Source organism: Oryx dammah, unplaced genomic scaffold, assembly GCF_014754425.2.
Source record: "Oryx dammah isolate SB20612 unplaced genomic scaffold, SCBI_Odam_1.1 HiC_scaffold_13, whole genome shotgun sequence".
In the NCBI taxonomy this organism is placed as follows: domain Eukaryota; kingdom Metazoa; phylum Chordata; class Mammalia; order Artiodactyla; family Bovidae; genus Oryx; species Oryx dammah.
The window spans coordinates 45909973-45928836 of record NW_024070197.1 but is presented as its reverse complement, the minus strand read 5'-3'; the positions used below and the strand labels follow the sequence as shown (position 1 = coordinate 45928836).

Sequence of the window (18864 nt, the reverse complement as noted above, 5' to 3'; positions counted from 1 at the left end):
TCAGCAGTTGTCTCCAGGGCTCCAGAGCACAGGCTCAGTGGCCGCGGTGCCTGGGCTCAGCAGCTGTGACTCCAGGGCTCCAGAGCACAGGCTCAGTGGCTGTGGTTCATGGGCTTGGCTGCTCCATGGCACATGGAAGCTTCCCAGACCAAGGATTGAACCCGAGTCCCCTGCACTGGCAGGTGGATTCTTTACCAGTGGACCACCAGGGAAGTCCTAATTTCACTTTTAATCAATTTAAATTTAATTTTTGACAGTGATATGTGGCTAGTGGCTACTGTGTCGGACAGCGCAGTTCTAAGAAATACAGGAAACTAGCTTGATGACCTTGGGGTGGGCCAGGCTTTAAACAAGACCTGAAAGTTAGGTTTGGGCCAAGGTCGCTAATCACACCTGGGTGCGAGTCCTGACCTCGCTCTCCCCCGATGCCCAGCCTTCCCAGTCCAGGTCAGATCTCTGTCTTCTTTGTGTCTCTGCAGAGCTGAGGACCCCGAGTGGCCATTCACTTGGACCTGAATGCAGAGGTGGATGCTGGCGGTGCAGTGAGCCAGGCCTGGCAGCGGGAGCAGTGTGGGCCCCGTGTGCCCATGGAGCTGCCAGCCGAGGGGGTACCTTCCCAGCCCCACCTGCCGGGCTGGGAGAGGCCAGAGGCCTAGGGGCGCAGCCGTGGGTGTCGGCAGACAAATGCTCCCCAGGCTGTGGGGTTTCCTGCGTGGACTGCTGGGTGGGTGTGCCAAGGTGGAGGATGCCAGCCAAGGGGCGCTACTTCCTCAACGAGGGCGGGGAGGGCCCCGACCAGGATGCACTCTACGAGAAGTACCGCCTCACCAGCCAGCATGGGCCGCTCCTGCTGATGCTCCTGTTGGTGGCCATCGCTGCCTGCATCACACTCATCGTCATCACCTTCAGCTATGGGGTGAGTCGGGGCAGCCCGTGGGTGCTGGGGCTTCCCTGGGGTCCAGGTCTCAGCTCTGATGCTCTGTACTTGTGAGGCCTTGGGCACGTCATTATTTTCTTTAAGCCTGAGTTTCTGCATCTGTAAAGTGTTCTGGAGCATATTTAGGCTGGTTCAGTTTAGTCGCTCAGTCATGTCCGACTCTTTGGGACCCCATGAACTGCAGCACGCCAGGCCTCCCTGTCCATCACCAACTCCCGGAGTTTACCCAAACCCATGTCCATTGAGTCGGTGATGCCATCCAACCATTTCATCCTCTGTCATCTCCTTCTCCTCCTGCCCTCAATCTTTCCCAGTATCAGAGTCTTTTCAAATGAGTCAGCTTTTCGCATCAGGTGGCCAAAGTATTGGAGTTTCAGCTTCAACATCAGTCCTTCCAATGAACACCCAGGACTGATCTCCTTTAGAATGGACTGGCTGGGTCTCCTTGCAGTCCAAGGGGCTCTCAAGAGTCTTCTCTAATACTACAGTTCAAAAGTATCAATTCTTCGGTGCTCAGCTTTCTTCACAGTCCAACTCTCACATCCTTACATGACCACTGGAAAAACCATAGCCTTGACTAGATGGACCTTTGTTGGCAAAGTAATGTCTCTGCTTTTTAATATGCTGTCTAGGTTGGTCATAACTTTCCTTCCATGGAGTAAATATCTTTTAATTTTATGGCTGCAATCACCATCTGCAGTGATTTAGGCTGGAGGAAGACACATTTTTTTAAAATTTTTAGGTCTGGGGTGGTTTTAGATGGTACGTTAATTTGGGCAAATAAATGACCATCACTTTTCTCCACAATGGACTTTGATTCTATTGAAGGTCTAAGTCAGGGAGGGCCGGTGCATCCCTGCTCCCACTTCTGGTACCAAGGCAGACGTCATGAATCAATCCCAGCACTTGTGCTCAGGGAGCCTGGCCATGGTCTCAGAGTCCTTCTCAGCACAACCGTCCGGGCAGACACCACAGCCATGACCTGTGTGTGGCTGTTGAGCACTTGAAATAGGGCTAATATGTCTAAAGAACTGAATTCTCCATTTTATCTCATTTCATTTATTTTTATGCCTCGGTTGCAGCATGTGGGGTCTTAGTGCCCCAACCAGGGATCAAGCCTGCACCCCCTGCAGTGGGAGTGCGGAGTCTTAGCCGCTGGACCACCAGGGAAGCCCCTTAAATCTACTTTTAAACTAGTGGAAATTTAATTTTGAATAGCCGCAAGTGGCTAGTGGTTGCTGTATAGGACAGTAAGTTTCTAGGAGAAAACAGCAGAGACTAAAGGGTATTAACGGAGCGGTATGAATAAGGGAAGGTGGCCAGCGCCCGGTAGGTGCTCCATTAGTGCTGTCTGTGTCTCTTTGGGTGTACACTCAGGGATGTTTGGTCACTCGGCACCTGGCGTACCGCTGTGGGCCTGTCCCAGATCAATCTCTGTGCTCGTCTTGCTTAGGGGCCCCTGGGGGAACCAGGTGCCGGCCCACTGTTCATGGTCTGCCCTGTTACCCTCCTCCCCGCGGGGCACATGTCTGTGCCTCTCCTTCACACCTCCCCCTTCTCAGATGCCCTTGGTCATCATTTCCCCTTAAAGGTCCTTTCGTTCTTTTAAGTTAGGAGCAGTGGCCCCTCTCCTTCTGTGTGCTTATACCTGTGCCCTGCAGGTGTACACAGAGCCCCTGGGCCCCCTGGGGGGAGTCGCTTGGGGGAGAGGGGAGTGGGCAGCGAGACCATCCCAGGGCTGGGCCGGGGAGGGTGCTGAAGGCAACTGGGGAAAGGTGGTGGTGCAGGCACCCCCAGCCAAGGCAACAGCGCCAAGCCTGAGGGGACACAGAGCCTGATGTCTAGAGGGAGGAAGGGCACCGCCCACAAGGAGAGAGCCGCTGGTGACCTTGCTTAGGCAAGCTGGCCAGGCTAACCTGGCAGGCTTCCTGGAGGAAGTGACACCCTGCTGGATAGCCGTGGCATTTCTGTGCATATCTGCCCCACCCAGGACCCCTCCAGACACCGGGCCGTCCTGGGGACGGCGTTCTTCACGCTTGCTGTGTTTGTGGTCCTCTACACGCTGGTGTACGTTGAGTGCCTCGACCGGCGGGGGCTCAGGGTTTCGGCGCTGCTCATCTGGGCCTGCCTCGTGACACTGGGCTACGTGCTGGTGTTTGATTTCGACTCGCTGAGGAAGGACACCTGTGCCCGGGAGCAGGTAAGAGGGCGGGGGACCCTGGTGCCCCTCGGGGTTGGGTGCACTTGGCAGCTCCTGCACTCCCTGGGCCTCAGGTCCGTCTTGGAGGCTGATCAGCATTGGGTGTACCGGCCACAGGCCCTCCCCTCTCTCCGGGCTGGGGTTCTGTGACTGAGAGTGGGCCCTGGGCTGATCTTGTTCGCCCCGCTCTGCACTGATAAGATGGGGGCGAGGTGGGAGGAGGGTCCACCTGAATGTCTGGCCGTGGCGTTTCTGGAAATGACACATCCCCAATCAAAGAAGCAAAGAGGCCGAACTGGCTCAGGTGGCAGGAAAGGCCTGGGGTCAGTCTGGGGCTTCAGCAGGCTGGCCAGATCCTGTTTCCTTCCAGCTCTGCTTTCCTGTCTGGCCATCCCCAGCTCAGCACACAGATGGCTGCAGCGCCTCCAGGCTGCCGTCCACCAGCCTGCCCCAGCCGGCTAAAAGAGGGAGCCCTTTCTCAGCCAGCTTGAGTCACACTGTCTGGTCTGGGTCATGCGCCTAGCCCTGGATGGTCATTGTCATCAGGGGCTGGCCCCAATCTAACCATCGGGCCTGGGGTCATGGAAGCCATGCATGGAAGCGTGGGGATAGGCACTGCTCCCCAAAGGGCGCGAGCAGGCAGACCAGTTCTGAGAGTGGACGGGGCAGGTGAATGGGCCCTGCCCAGCCTTCCAGTAGTTACCATTTTTGCAGAGGAAGAGCTGGGGGAAGCCGTTACCAGGCAAGGGCTCCCTGGGCCCTGAGCGCAGTGGAGGCTCAGGCTGGCTAGGCTCAGCCTTGGCCCCAGACCCTGAATCAGCTCGTAGGACATGATGCTGGCTGAGTAGGTTTGTTACTTTTTCCTGTTCTCCCATGTGTCTGCTGCTGCTTCTCACCTCACAAGGTGGGGGCAGGGGCCAGCCTGAGGGCAGAGGGCCCCAGGGTCCTGGACGGGCTGCTGACGACTCAGCGTTCGGGCTCCTGGGGCCCCATTAGCCGGGCGGCGCTGGGTGGGGGTGGCGGGGCGGCCGCGTCACGACATGCTGTGTGCAGGTGCCCTTCTTCCTGTTCGTGGTCTTCGCGGTGTACACGCTGCTGCCCTTCAGCATGTGGGAGGCCGTCACGGCCGGACTCGTCTCCAGCGTCTCCTACCTCCTGGTGCTTGCCATTCTGGCGGAACCCTTCACCAACTCCATTGGCCACCTGGGGCTGCAGGTGAAGGGCGCAGGGCCGGCTAAGCCTCGGGTGGGGCTGCGGTTCGGGCTGAGGGCAGCTGAGGCTGGTGTGGGCGAGTTGGAGGCCTTGGAGACAGAGGTTTGCTGACAGGCGGCCTCCAGGCCAGGCTTTATGCCAGTCGGCAGGTGGCCCTCCCTGCAGCCTTTGCTTTGCCGGCCTGGGGTATCCCAGGGTTCAGCCTCTCCCTCCAGCCCTGACCTTCGGGGTCCTTCCTGGGTCCAGTGTGCTGTGCTGGGTGAGACCCTGTTCAGAGGTTTCCCCTGCTCACGTCAGAGCCCCACTGGACAGGGTTGGACACCCTGTCTTCTCTTCGTGTTGAGGGATTATGAATGGTCAGTGGGGATGGTTGGTTGTGTGTTCAGTCTGGGAGGCGAAGGCCAGAGCTCCGGGCAGCCAACCAGGCGCTGTGCGTTCCGTGACTGTCCTTGGTGCCCCCCTGGGCTCTGTGAGGAGACATGCTCCTGCCTCTGTTTTAGTGGCTCTGGGTCCTGAGCCCTTTGCGCTAGGGGATGCCTGGAGGATGCAGACACAGGCCTGAGTCCCATCCTCTGGTCACAGTGACTCACTTGGGGACCAACCCCTGTCTGGGCCTCAGTTTCCCTACCTGCACCCCCTGGGAGGCCAGGGATCGAGGAGAGGGTCCCAGCATCAGCCCGCCAAGGGGGCCAGTGTCCTGGGGGCATGGGCCAGGCCTGATGCCGAGCCCGCTGTGGCCCCCCCACAGCTGCTGGCCACTGCGGTGGTCTTCCTGTGCGGGAACCTCACGGGCGCCTTCCACAAGCACCACATGCAGGACGCCTCCCACGACCTCTTTACCTACACCGTGAAGTGCATCCAGATTCGGCGTAAGCTACGCATCGAGAAGCGCCAGCAGGTGAGGACCTGCCGCCCCCTGGAGCTGCCGCCCCTCGTCCCCCTGCCGTCTCCCAGGCCCCACGCCGTGTCCTTTCTCTGACAATAAGTGTGTACACGGGGCGCCTGACCAGACACCTGTGCCGGCGTCCCCTGGGGGTGCTGCCGGGCCACGGGAGGTGTGTGCCTGTGGGTTGGTGCAGGACGTGCACCAGCTGCTGGAAGGTGCACAGGGTGCAGAGAGCACAGGGCCTGATGCCACCCCGCCTGTGCCCGCGTACCAGGAGAACCTGCTGCTGTCCGTGCTGCCCGCCCACATTTCCATGGGCATGAAGCTGGCCATCATCGAGCGCCTCAAGGAGCGCGGGGACCGCCGTTACCTGCCTGACAACAATTTCCACAATCTCTACGTCAAGAGGCACCAGAATGTCAGGTGGGTGGCTGGCAGGCCCGTGTGCCCCAGTGTCTCCCAGGGAGCCCCCTACCCTCCTACTTGGAAGCCCAGGAGACTCCCCCAGGCTGGGGAGAGGTAAATCCAGGCCCCTCCCTGGTCCTCAGTCTCCCCCCTTGCTCCCCCAGAGAGTGAGGTTGGATTACATGGGTACTGGAAGAAATCCTCTCCCCACTAAAATGGTCAGACTCTGTGCACAGACGTGACTGCAGGGAAGCAAGGGGTCATTTGCAAGTGATTCTCCATGGAGCACAGGATCCCCTCCAAGGAGGCGAAGCCCCCCTCAGGTGACCGCTAGTGGCCCCCCAGTCCTGACACCTGATCTTGACTTGAAGACTTGAAGGGCCTGCAGAATCTTACTTGATGGCGCTGCCCGGAGTGAAGTGTAGATGTGGGTGCCGTGAGCTCTACTCCGGCCCTCTACCTGTAGCTCAGCCTTACCCCTGAGGCTGCCCGTGGCCTCTGTCTGGGCTGCAGATGATCCAGAACCACAGGCTCAGGAGCCGGGAGATCTGGTGCAAAATGCAGCTCTGGCTTCCCTCCCTGGGCCTCAGTTTGCTCATCTGCAGGATGGGGGTTCTACAAGGGCCGTGTGAGGATGGGAGGTGTAAAGGCACTGGGTGTGGAGCTCGCCTGGAGGGAGCGTCCAGTCACTTCTTTGTTGTTGTTCAGTCGCTCAGTCATGTCCGACTCTTTGAGACTCCATGGGCTGCAGCACACCAGGCTTCCCTGTCCTTCACCATCTTCCGGAGCTTGCTCAAACTCATGTCCATTGAGTCAGCAATGCCGACCAACCATCTCATCTTCTGTAGCCTCTTTTCTCCTCCTGCCCTCAGTCTTTCCCAGCATCAGGGTCTTTTCCAGTAAGTCAGCTCTTTGCATCAGGTGGCCAAAGTATTGGAGCTTCAGCTTCAGCATAATTCCTTCCAATGACTAGTCAGGGTTGATTTCCTATAGGATTGACTGGTTTGATCTCCTTGCTCTCCAAGGGACTCTTAAGAGTAGCTGAGATTCCCTGGTGGCTCAGGCGGTAAAGTGTCTGCCTACATGTAGTGTGGGAGACCTGGGTTCGATCCCTGGGTCAGGAATATCCTCTAGAGAAGGAAATGGCAACCCACTCCAGTACTATTGCCTGGAAAATCCCATGGATGGAGGAGTGTAGTAGGCTACAGTCCATGGGGTCGCAAAGAGTCAGACATCACGGAGCGACTTCACTTCACCAAGGTTTTAGTTCCGAAGTCTGGTGAAATCAGGTGTGGGGTGGGTGAGAAGTTCCCAGGGGCCCAAGAATCCACCCATGATGGCACTGAGTCATCTATGATGAGGGCTCTAAAGGGGCCAGGGGTTCCAGAGGGCCTTGCAGACCAGGGCTTGCTCTGTTTGGCTCTGATGTGAAGCCTCTGGAACTTTAATTTGTCTTTATGACCGGGAGCTTCTCTTCCATCCCTGTGGAGGTGGAGGGCTTGCAGGGGTGACTGAGTGCAGGGCTGGCAGATATTCGGGCGCTTTTGGCCCTGACCCTTCCCCCACCTCACCCCCAGCATCCTCTACGCTGACATCGTGGGCTTCACGCAACTGGCCAGTGACTGCTCCCCCAAAGAACTGGTGGTGGTGCTGAACGAGCTCTTCGGCAAGTTTGACCAGATCGCCAAGGTGAGCGTGTTGCCTCCGTTTTTCCAGTAGTGAAGTCAGGAACGCCTCCCACTGCACCCACAGGGTGTCCTGTGTCCAGTGCTGTTTGGAGACGGGCACAGGGAGGCCTGGGTTGAATTTCAGCATCCAGTCAGCAAATGCTTCCAAGTGCCCTGTGGTCGGAGTGGAGGCTGAGCCAGGACCCTGTCCCCCAGAGTGTGTCAGTGCACACTGGGGAAGGCACTGAGCTTCCTGAGCTCAGAGGAGGCTGCCTGGAGGAGCAGGTGGCTCCGTTCTCACTACATGAGGGCGACAGCCTCTGCCTCACTTGGGAGCCTTACCCAGAATCTGCCTTTTGACAGTATCCTGGGTGAAGAGCCTGCACATTAAAGTCTAAGAAACCCAAAGAGGAAAGGGAACAGTGTTATGGGCAGAGGGAACCAAATGTGCAAAAGCCTAGAGTAGAAAGAGAGCTCTGTGTGCCCACATGTGGAAAGTGGCTCCATGTCAGTGGGACAGTGTGTGTTCATGGGGGCGCATGGTCACAGGGTCAGACGTGCAGGGACTTGACAACTGAGTGAGGAGTGGGCCTTGACTGGAGGACCCCTGAGGACCCTTAGCAGGTGCCAAACCCAGAGAGTGTTGGGCAAGGGGAGTCTCCAGGATATAGACAAGGCAGGAGGGGTCTGGAGACTGAACAGGGCTGAGCCGGGACCTCACTGTTTTGTCTTCACACACACAGCTCCTGGTGTGTGTGTCCGGGGGAGAGGGGTTGTGAAGGAGTCTTAGTTCTTCATTAATTTTGCATATGGTCTAAGATCAGCCGAGGGTCAGCCCTGGCCTCACATGGGGCCTCAGGCTGTCCTCAAGTAGCTCCCAGTCTGCATGTTGCCTGGTTGGAAGAAGGGCACAGAGGGTGGGACTGGGGAGTGCCTAGCCAAGCCTCAGGTGATCAGAAAGGCTTCCTGGAAGTGGTGGCCACTGAGTAGACTCAAGTGTAAGATTTAGGACAGTAGCTCTCCATTCTGGCCACTTGTTTGAATCACCTGGAAAGTTTAAATGAAACACCAATACCCATGCCCACACCCTTGGGAGTTTTTAAGAGCCTCCTGGGTGACTCCATGGGCAGAGAACCAGTGGTTTAGAGTTTGATGGGAGGCAAGTTCTGGACCCACACTAGGAAGAACTGCTCATTCTTGGGAGAGACTGCCTTACCAGGAGTGGGCAGTAGGTTCCATCTTGGAGGATGAGCTTCCCATCACAGGAGGTAATCAAGCTACAGTTGGACACCACTGGCCAGGGGTGATCTGGAGAACTGTTTCCCTGGGTCCTGTTGAATGAATGAATGACTCTGATGGCCTGTCTAGCTGGGAGCCTTTCTTCAGGAGCTTCCTTCTTTCATGATTTTCCCTGAACCAGCAGGTGGGGTTTCTCAGAGGTTGGAGGCCATAGCTGGCTCTTTCCCTGCCAGAAAGCCAAGGCCTTGCCCTTGCCTTCTTGGGCACAGCCTGCCCTCTGTGGCGGGCCCATGAGGGAGCCCCACTGTACAGATGAGAAGAGGGAGGCTGTGGCAGGGGCCAGTCTTCAGGCCAGAGCGTCCAGTCCCTGGGCAGATGCAGCAGGCAGGGCTGGCTCCAGCCTCTTGTCCCCTCAGCCATCAGATCCCAGAACAGTAACCTCCTGGCGAGAGGCAGGGCCCGCTCTCAGGGGTTTCTGTGTTGCCTCTGGGCTCAGCCACTTCCGCCCCCAGCGCACTGACCCAGCTCCTCCAGTGCTAGGAGCAGCCGGGGGAGTGTGGCCTCCTGACAGTGGAGTTGGATCCAGACTGGGATCCTGCAGCCAGTGCCTGAGTGTCCCGGCCCTCGACAAGCTTCTGCTTTCTAGGAAAGTGGTGTCCTCACCCAGCTGCTTAGGCTATCCAGAGCTCAGCGTGTGCCAGACAGGGCAGCCCAGTGGGAAGCAAGAGGGAAACACATACAGAGGGGTCCTTGGAGGATGGGCTTAGGAAGGGGACTGCTCACAAAGGCCTGGCAGGTAGGGTACCCCAAGGGAGGGTATCCCCAGGGTACCCCTTGGGGGCATGCCAGGGAGTGGGCACTGGGTCTGCAGACAAAGTGTGTCCTGGTTCCAGGAACCAGCTCTTTGGGACCCTGCAGGAGGGAGCCAGGGCAGGGCTTCCTGGTGGGGTCTCTGTAAATAAAGCATGCAGTTGGGGTGCAGCGTGGAGTGTGCAGCCCAGGAGGCAGCTCCTCCTTCCTGTTCTCCCAACCCCCACCCCCAGGCCTTGGTGTGTGTAGCCCCCTTTGCTCAGGGCTTATGAGGGTCAAGTGGCTGTAGCACCACCTCGGATGGGACCTCAGACAGCCTGCCTGGCCTCCCCTTCCCCTCCAAGAGCATTCTCCTCCATGACTCCACCTTCTATCCCCACGCCCATCTTTCCTCTATGCTCTCTGCCCACTCCCCAAACCCTGTGTCTCTGGCAGCTTAGCTGTCTCCTTGGTTACCTTTGACACCTACTGACCCTGGAGCTTATGGCTCCTGTTGCCTCTCTCTTCTCACCCCTCCACTTCATCCGCACAGACTGCTGTGCTATGTCTCCAACAGCTTCATGGCCTCAGGGCCTTTGCACAGTCTGCTTCCCTCTGCCCGGGATGCTCCTCCTCCAGCTCTCTACAGGGCTTGCTCCCTCCTCTAGGACTTTAGGACTTGCTCCTTTAGGACTTTTCTCAAAATTACTTTCACTGGGAGGCCTTCTCTGGCTTCGTGGGAGCTTCCTCTTCCTTCTCATTCCTCATTTTTTTCTCCATAGCACTTATCATCAGGGGTGTCTATCGATTTCATTTATCTAGCTTAGCGTCCAGCCCTGCCCCTGGCCGCAGGGTTGTTTTCTGTTTTGCTCACTGCTGTGTCCCAGTGTCTGGGGCAGGGCAGGGGACGCAGCAGAAGCTCAAAAGTGCACGGGTGAATGGAACCGCAGTCAGTGGCGCCCTAGAGGCGCTCAGATACCGCCCTTCCCAACGCTTGATTTCATCCTTGACACCTGCTTAGGGTTCCTCCTACAAGAGCTCCTGTGTCCCCTGTCCTTTTGCCAGGCCCAGAAGCAGCTGCTGGTGCTTGGTGCCCCGGGGGTAAAAGCCTCTGGCCGGAAAAAGAGCCTGGCTGACTCTGGAGAGTGTGCGGAGGTGGCTGACAGGCCTGCTCCCTGGCCCGTGGGCCCTCTGTGGACAAGGCCTCTCCCTTGACTTGCAGGCCAACGAGTGCATGCGGATTAAGATCCTGGGTGACTGCTACTACTGCGTGTCCGGCTTGCCTGTGTCCCTGCCCAACCACGCCCGCAACTGTGTGAAGATGGGGCTGGACATGTGTGAGGCCATCAAGTAGGTAACACGGGCAGGTCCAGGGCCCGGGGGCTTGTCCCCACAACAGGCCCTTCCTGCTCCCCAAGGCATGGTGGGGAACACATTGTCCCCACTTTCCAGATGAGAAACTGAGGCTGCAAGGGTACAGAAGGCTTACCTGGACCACTCAGCAGTGTGTTTACATCCCTCCCTCTGGGCCCCATTGGGACTCCGAGTAGCAGAGAGCCTCCGGAACTCAGAGCTCAGGGTCGTCATGAGGATGAGTGGGGGACTCTTTCTTTGGACACTGAGTCTTTGCAGTGGCAGGGGAGCTGGCCAACACAGGGTCTGATTCCAGGCCTCCATCTGCTTCCTGCTCCCCCTGTGAAGACCCTGGGAGTTGGGGAACTAGCCCTCAGCTGCAGGGAGACTCCCAGCGTCCCACACCAGGCAGGCCTGGCCACCTCACCAAGTGTTCAGGACAGAGCAGGGCGCGGCTGGGCTGCCTGGCAAGTGCAGAGCTCCTGTGCAAACCCAGCTCCAGCTTGTCTTCCTCCTGAAACCTCACCAAACAAATCACCACCCGGGAGTCAGGGGTCCAGGTCACAGTCTGGCTCTGCATCACCGCCTGAGTGATCACAGGTTGGCGCTGCGCTCTCGGGGGTCACTTCCCTCCCTGGAGAATGTGGATGTTGTGCGGGGCCCTCTGCTCCCTCTGGCTCCAACCCTAGCAGGCTTGGTCCGTCTCCAGCCCGTTGGTGGGCCCACGGCACTGGCTGCTCCCTGGACCCTCTCCCACTTGTCAGAGGGACCCCAGAGAGCCCTGTTCATCTTGAGGGTGCCTTGTGCCCCAGGGAAGCCTAAGTGGGGGCTCCTTGTACTGAGTGCTGCTGCAATCCTCTGCTCCCATTTCCCAGAGGTGGGGTGTGTAAGGCCCCCCAAGGCTGTCCCCATGTTTTTTGTTTCTGCTGAGTTTGGGTGGTGCCTGGATCCTTCTGCAGACCCCAGCGGGGGCTGCCGGTCAGGGGAAAACCCAGTGATAGACTCTTAAGGCCTTCCCCACGAGCCATGGTGACTGCTCACAATTGGAATTCTTTCTCTTTTTAGTAGCCTTTGAACTTGGGGGTGACCACATCCATTTGCACACTCCTGGGGATGGGGGTCTCATCCCCTTTCAAGGAGGTAGCCCTTCAGGCTGAGAAACTTCTCTCCTGGGAGCTGGGCCTGCCCTGTCCCCACATGCTCCTCACGCCCTGTACAGGGACCTTGAGCCTGTCCTAGGGTTTAGGGCCCCTCGGGAGCCCTGGCTGAGGTGGGGTGGCCGGCCTCTGCCCCAGGCAGGTGCGGGAGGCCACAGGCGTGGACATCAACATGCGCGTGGGCATTCACTCGGGGAACGTGCTGTGCGGTGTCATCGGGCTGCGCAAGTGGCAGTATGACGTGTGGTCCCACGACGTGTCCCTGGCCAACAGGATGGAGGCGGCCGGAGTCCCTGGGTGAGGCTCAGCTGGTCGGCGGGGGGGTCAGAGGTCACAGGGCTGACTGTGGGCTGCCATGGTGGGGGGGTCAGCATGGGCTCAGAGAGGGAATCCGTGACCCCGAAGTGGGGGGAGCGCTTGCCTGGGCTCCGGTCTGCTCAGCCTTGCTGTGCACCCCTGGGCGGGTCCCCCACTCTCTTTGGGGGCCCTGCTGCTGTGTGACTCTGGCCTCCCCCAGCCGGGTGCACATCACAGAGGCGACGCTGAAGCATCTGGACAAGGCGTACGAGGTGGAGGATGGGCACGGGCAGCAGCGGGACCCTTACCTCAAAGAGATGAACATCCGCACCTACCTGGTCATCGACCCCCGGGTACGAGGCTCGGCTGCGGCAGGATGGGGTGGGTACCGTGCAGGAGCCAGGGTCTGCACCTGCGGAATGGTGCCCGCAGTCAGAGAGGCGGGAAGAGTGAGCGTCCCATCGCCAGGTATGCTTTAGGCCCCAGGTGACATCTTCTCTGGGCCTCAGTGTTCTTTTCTGTGAAATGGGAATGGCAGCAGTGCCTACCTCAGGAGGAGAAAAAGCCTGTCTGATTGAAGCCTTCACCGTGAGCTGGGTGCATCGTCAACGTTCTCAAGCGAACTCTAGTGACATTTTAGTCACTATTAGTTTGTTTTCCACGAGGTTGTCACTAATCTTCCAGATTTTCAAGGCACATTTTAAAAACACGCCTTGGATGGGAGTCAGGGGAAGCAGGGGTCGGCCAAGGGGCCGCTAGGCAGGAGTCTCCCTGTGTCTGACCCGCCGTGTCCGCCTGCCCCGCCGGCGCCTCTGTGTTCTCTGTGGGCCCCTCTTTCTCTCTGGGCCCTGTGGCGGGGCAGGGTGTGGGGCTGTGCGGCTCCTTCCAGCGCCCGGCCCGGGTCCTGCCCCAGCCCACCCGCGCCTGCAAGGGCCATTCTTTCCCGCCCGCGGGAGGCCCACTCGTCTGGCCGCCCTCGGTGAGTCATCCTTGGGGCTTGCTCAAGAATGTCGGCCGGGCCGGCTCTCTCGGCTCCCTCTCACTCTGGCCTTGGCTGTCCTCAGGGCTGACCCGGCTGCCAGTCTCCAGGGGGGCTGAGGGCCAGTGTCTGAACTTCTCCTCTCCTCCTCGGCTTCATCCTGCCGACGTTCCCAGGGCACCCTCGGTGGGCCAGCAACTCTTGAGTTAGCATCCGGGGGAACCCCGCCTGGGTACCCTGGGGCTGCTCCCGGCCCCTCACCCGGCCCCTCACCCTGACGCTCTGGGCCCCGCCCACTTCCTGACCCCTCCCACTCCAACGGCCCCGCCCACCCACCGGGCCCCGCCCACTCGGAGTGCCCCCACTTCCTCCCCCGCCCTGTGCCAGCCTCCAGTCCCTCCACGCCAGGCTCTTTCCATGGCAGGACCCAGGTCACTGCTGCTCTCTCCGCCCAGAGCCCTCTTCCCTTTGTCCCAAGTGCTCCTGTTTATCCTTTTTACTGTTTATTGTCAGTGTGAGCTCCACGTGGGCCGGCTTGGGCGGGGGTCCCTCTTCTCTGGGCTGCAGCCCCGGGTCCATGAACAGCGCTTGACATGGCACTGGGGCCCAGACAGCTGGTGAATGAATGAAGCAGAGCCCTTGAGCCCAAGGCGGTGGTAGGTATGGCCTCAAAACCCACCCCTCAGGGCTGCCGGGTCAGCAGGTACAACAACGGACGCCCAGTCTGATGAACGCGTTCCAGATGAACGAAGGAGGTTTTAGTATGAGTGTCTCGTACGGGGTTAACTGGGCTTCCTGTAATTTACCTGGCAACCCTACCTTCCCCCATCTTTGTTTAATTTTATTCATTCATGTAGTCAAAAATTCAGAAAGCATGAGGGGCGTGTTGTAGACAGTTTTCCACGCATCCCTGTCTAGAGCTGGCATGTCCCCTCTAGAGGGGGCCAGTGTGGTGAGTGTGTTCCTTCCAGAGGTGTCTATGTGGTAAGTAGACCGAAGAGCTCTGCCCTCCGAATAGCGCCCCCTCCTCCCACCTCCAGTGCGAACCTTGCAGTGTAGCTCGGAGACCTTCCCTTCTGTGCGCAGAGACCACCCTCATCTCTTCTCCTGACTGCAGCGCACACCACACAGATGCTCGGGCTCATCACCGGTCATGGAGGGGAGCCTGGTTCCCAGCTCTGGCTTCTGTGGGCTTATGTGTGTGAGGTCCCCCCCACGGATGAGTGTCCAGAGGTTGCTGGAAGGGGGGCCTGTGAGCTCTCCCTGGGCCCTGCTTGTGAACAGGTGCATTTTTACTCAGAACTAATGGATCTTTGGTATACATTGAACTTTTAGGGACAGTGTCTGGCTTCCCTGCCCTAAGAGAGAAAGTGAGAAAGTGCTAGTGACCTTGAACTTGAAGAGCTGAGTGCTGAGTAGGCAGGGCTGCTTACAGTGAAGGGGGAGGCAGAGAAATGTGACCGCTCCCCACCCACCTGACTTCCAGGGCAGGTCACTCACTGCAGGGCAACGCTCGCTTTCCGGACCCTGGGACTTTCCTCATAAGGACAGAACCCCTTGCTATTTCCTCTGGCCGGGCAGACAGATGTGGCTCAGGGGTTAAGAATGTTTCTATCCCAGAAGGAGGCAAGAAGCTTCCAGTAAAGTTGCTGCTTGTGGCTTGACAAGCGTTTGTGGCTGTAGGTGCCAGTCCATGTGGGTGTTTGTGGGAACCCCTGCAGCCTGGGACTCGTGGAGGGCAGGAGCGTTGGTGGGGGAGGACTCAAGATGGCTCGGGCTTGTCCCTGGTGGCCTTTCGGATGGTCCCAGGCAGGTTGTTGTTCCAGGTGGGGGGAAGGTGGGTCCCTCGCTCGGGGCCTGGATGAGCCACCACATCCCTGGCACGGGCACAGAGGGCGTGTGGGGGATGGTGGACCCATGCTGTAGTCTGAGGGCTGTGCGAGTGGAGCTCCCTGGAGTGCTGCCCCATGGGGGTGTGGGTTCAGCTCTGGGTTGGCCCGGGCTGCTGGCCAGAACTCCCCTTCCTCCCGCTTTTGCCAGGGGACATGTGCCGGCCACATGAGGGTGGGCCAGGCAGGATGCCTGTGGCTTCCCTGGGTGCCATCTGCCCGAGGTACCTCCATTGGGAGGAGCCAATGGACTTTCATGGGCCAAGCGGGGCCTTTGGGCTTTGGACTTTAACCCACTTCTTGCCCTGGGGAGGCGGAGGTGGGTCTGAGGGGCTGTGCACAGTTGTGGATGGGGCAGGGAGAGGTCCCTGTGAGCTGGGGCCTCCTTGGAGCCTATCCCCGAGGGGCTGCAGCCCTAGCAGTTTGCTTTGTCATTTTCCCTTTTCTCCAGATGGACCAGTGCTCTGGGCAGCATCCCCTTTCTCCAGGAGTAGGGTGTGGGTGGGGGCCCCTTCCTGGGCTGAGAAGGGAGGGGTGGGACAGGCTGTGTCTGTGTCTGCCCTCAGAGCCAGCAGCCGCCTCAGCCCAGCCAGCACAACTCCAAGAACAAGGGGGATTCGACCCTGAAGATGCGGGCGTCCGTGCGCATGACACGCTACTTGGAGTCCTGGGGGGCGGCTCGCCCCTTCGCGCACCTCAACCAACGTGAGAGCGTGAGCAGCAGTGAGACCCTTGTCTCCCACGGGCGGAGGCCCAAGGTAGGACGCTCCTCCCAGGGAGCTGGGAGCCGGGGCCCTGGGAAAGGGCAGGGGAGGGCAGATGCTAAGGGGTCCTTCCGTCTTGAGCCTCGCTCTCTGCATGTGCAGGATGGTTCTGGGCTCTGCCCTGCCTCCTTGCCTCCTGGGGCCCTTTGGGAAATGAGGGCATTTGGAGAATGCTCCAGGGGGCTGGGGATGTCTCTGGACTCCTGGTTCCCCAGACCAAGTTCAGCTTCAGTCCCAGGTGCCTGCAGCCTGGACAGTCCAGGCATCCGAGGGTACCCAAGACCTGCACCAGGCTCATGTCCTCGAGAATAAGCTTCCCCTCCTTTCCCTTCCAGGCCGTTCCCCTGCGGCGCCACCGGACCCCTGACAGGTTTGTGCCCTGTCCCCTGCTTTCCTGGCCAAGTCCTGCCCCAGTCACCTCCTCCAGGCAGTCTGCCCTGACTGGCCTCTGTCCTGAATGGCAGCTCCACAAGGCTCAGCCTTGACTGTGGATTTTGCCTTGGTTTGGGTCAGAGTGTTTCTAGGAACCAGAACTTCACAGTGATTGAGTGCCTGCTGTATACTCACCCTGTGGTGGGGTTGTTGGGGTTGGTGTGAGGGATACCTGGGGTTTAGTGGAACAGACTTTGGGCCGGGATCGGCCCTCTGCTTCTTGCTGGGCTGCCGCTGGGTGATCCTGTGTGATGCTGGGCCTTCACTTGCCCTCTCTGGGCCTTAATGGGTCCGGCCTGACCCTCCTCCATCCTGCATGAGGCTCTGGGACCTCCTGTGGGCACCTGGGAACCCCATTTTGGGTGAGTCATCTCATCTACACTCCTGCCTCTGGGTGAGTGGTTGTAGGTCCCCAGGCTGATGCTGCTGTGGGTGTCTGATTCCAGAAGCGCGTCCCCCAAGGGGCGGTCAGAGGACGACTCATACGATGATGAGATGTTGTCAGCCATCGAGGGGCTCAGCTCTACCAGGTGAGGCTCTTGAGACCCCCACCTCCCTCAAGCAAGGACCATCTTCCTTGTGCCCCGTACCCAGGGGCTGTGTCCCCGCGGCGGCTGCCTGCGGGCGGGCCCTGTGCTCCGCCCCACCCCCTCTCCTCTGAGGGTGGCCCCTGTCACCCCGCCCCGACTCCTCCAGGCCTCACCTCTTCCTGCTGCGTCTCTGCCCCACAGACCCTGCTGCTCCAAGTCTGATGACTTCTCCACCTTTGGGTCCATCTTCCTGGAGAAGGGCTTCGAGCGAGAGGTGAGGACCTCTGAGCAGCCCTAGGAAGGTGGGCTCCAAGGTCTGGGGGTGGGGGACAGGGGCAGCCAACACCCTCGGAAGCTCTGCTCTGGGAGGGTGCTGGGGAATCATTCCAGCTGCCACCAGGGTAGGGTCAGGAGTCCATCCAGCCTGTTGGGGTCTCTGTTGGCTCACCGCTCTGCCTGCCATGCCCGGGAGTGGTTCGCCTACTGGGGTTTGGGAGGCTTTGCTCCCTGTATGCCAGACCTCAGCTGATGGCTCCAGGGCACACAGTGGCTGACAGTGTTGACCTTTTTAGGGAAAAGCCCCAAACTTAGTATTGGTCTAATGGGGCCCAACTGGTCCCCCTATATGGCTGCCGTAAAACCATTCTGTGTCCCGCTAGTGACCATTTTTTTTAAATTTGGCTGTGCCGTTCTTAGTTGTGGAATGAAGCATCTTCAGTTTTTTGTTGAGGCATGCATGATCTTTAGTTGTGGCAAGTGGGATCTAGTTCCCGACCAAGGATTGAACCCCAGACCCCTGCATTGGGAGAACAGAGTCTTAGCCACTGGACCACCAGGGACGTCCCCATTCACTTATTTATTGAGGGCCTATGGGTTCTGGCAGCGTCCAAGGCCCACACGTGGTCATTTCACTCTCACCTGCTGGCCGAGATGGGTGCTAGTACCCTTTTCACAGACTCTGAGGTTTGGAGCGTCTTGGCATCGGGTGTGGCCTGAGAGGGTGGCCCAGCCCGTAGCGCCCGTTTCAGCCTCCAGGGGTCTCCCTGCATGAGGAGCTTGGGGCCGGAAGGCAGGTGCGGTCACCAGAAGAGCCGTCTGGTGGCCTCCTGCTGCCGGGAGACCCAGACGGGCTGCCCACTCCCTGAGCCTCGGTTTGCTCACCGGCGGTGGGAGCCCCGCGGGCAGAGATCTGCCTGGTGTGGAGGGGCAGGCAGCACAGGGCCCCCCACCCCCGGGCTCAGGGCTCAGGCCTGGCTGTACTGCTCAGTTTGGGGTGACAACAGACCCACGGTAGCCCCTGTCACAGTAACCCCAAAGCTCACTTGGGCTACGGAATTTTCAGGGACCTGGGAAATAAAGACGGAGACCTGAGCCAGGTTGGGGAGGGGAAGGGGTTGCCTCTGAATATAAAAGAGAATTTGCAAAACCGAAACAAATGAGAATGGCTTGTTCATGATGATGGAACAGCGTCATGGTGAAGTCAAGGAGGCAGGGTAAGGGTGTTTTTTTAAAAAGATGATTAACCAGAGCCAGGGTGGAGCTGGGAAGGGGTCAGGGCAAGTGGCTCTGTGGGTGGGGCCTCGGCTGCCCGACCGCCCCTCACAGTCTTTGTTGCCCCCAGTACCGCCTGGCGCCCATCCCCCGGGTCCGCTACTACTTCGCTTGTGCCAGCCTCGTCTTCGTCTGCGTCCTGCTCATCCACGTCTTGCTGTTGTCCAGGTCAGTCAGGGGCTGGGCCGGATGGTCAGGCCCACCAGGGTCAGGCGAGGAGGGCTGGGGACCCGCAGATCCCAGCCTGGGAGAAGGGGCTGGCCGTGAGTAACTCTAGTCGCTTTAGAACTTTGAGCTGCAGAAACCAGCCTGGGTGCAGTGGTCCCCATACCTGGAATTGCCAATGTTCAGTTTTTAATAAAAAAAAAAAGGTATTATTTATTTTAATTGGAGGCTAGTTACTTTACAATATGGTGGTGGTTTTTGCCATACATTGACATGAATCAGCCACGGCAGGTTTTCGTTTTAATTGAAGGTGCCTGCTCTCTCATGCTGTAGGCCTCCCCACCCCCACATGCCTCCCACCACCACAGTCACCGGTTATCTGTGACCCTGGAGGCATTTCAGTTGCCCTAGG

General features: G+C 59.0%; 1 protein-coding gene across 3 annotated transcripts in view; it reads left to right on the top strand.

The window, feature by feature from the left end:
* ADCY7 (adenylate cyclase 7) overlaps positions 1-18864 on the top strand; it is a 50089-nt gene that overhangs the window by 20386 nt on the left and 10839 nt on the right. For all 3 annotated transcript variants that reach the window (XM_040253462.1, XM_040253461.1, XM_040253463.1), the window contains exons 2-15: positions 480-916; positions 2928-3137; positions 4191-4352; positions 5098-5247; positions 5510-5658; positions 7218-7329; positions 10558-10685; positions 11984-12142; positions 12363-12495; positions 15577-15768; positions 16110-16144; positions 16653-16736; positions 16938-17010; positions 18358-18455. In XM_040253462.1, the coding sequence (XP_040109396.1) occupies positions 746-916; positions 2928-3137; positions 4191-4352; positions 5098-5247; positions 5510-5658; positions 7218-7329; positions 10558-10685; positions 11984-12142; positions 12363-12495; positions 15577-15768; positions 16110-16144; positions 16653-16736; positions 16938-17010; positions 18358-18455 (1856 nt within the window). In that variant the 5' untranslated portion in view covers positions 480-745. The remainder of the gene's footprint in view (positions 1-479; positions 917-2927; positions 3138-4190; positions 4353-5097; positions 5248-5509; positions 5659-7217; positions 7330-10557; positions 10686-11983; positions 12143-12362; positions 12496-15576; positions 15769-16109; positions 16145-16652; positions 16737-16937; positions 17011-18357; positions 18456-18864) is intronic.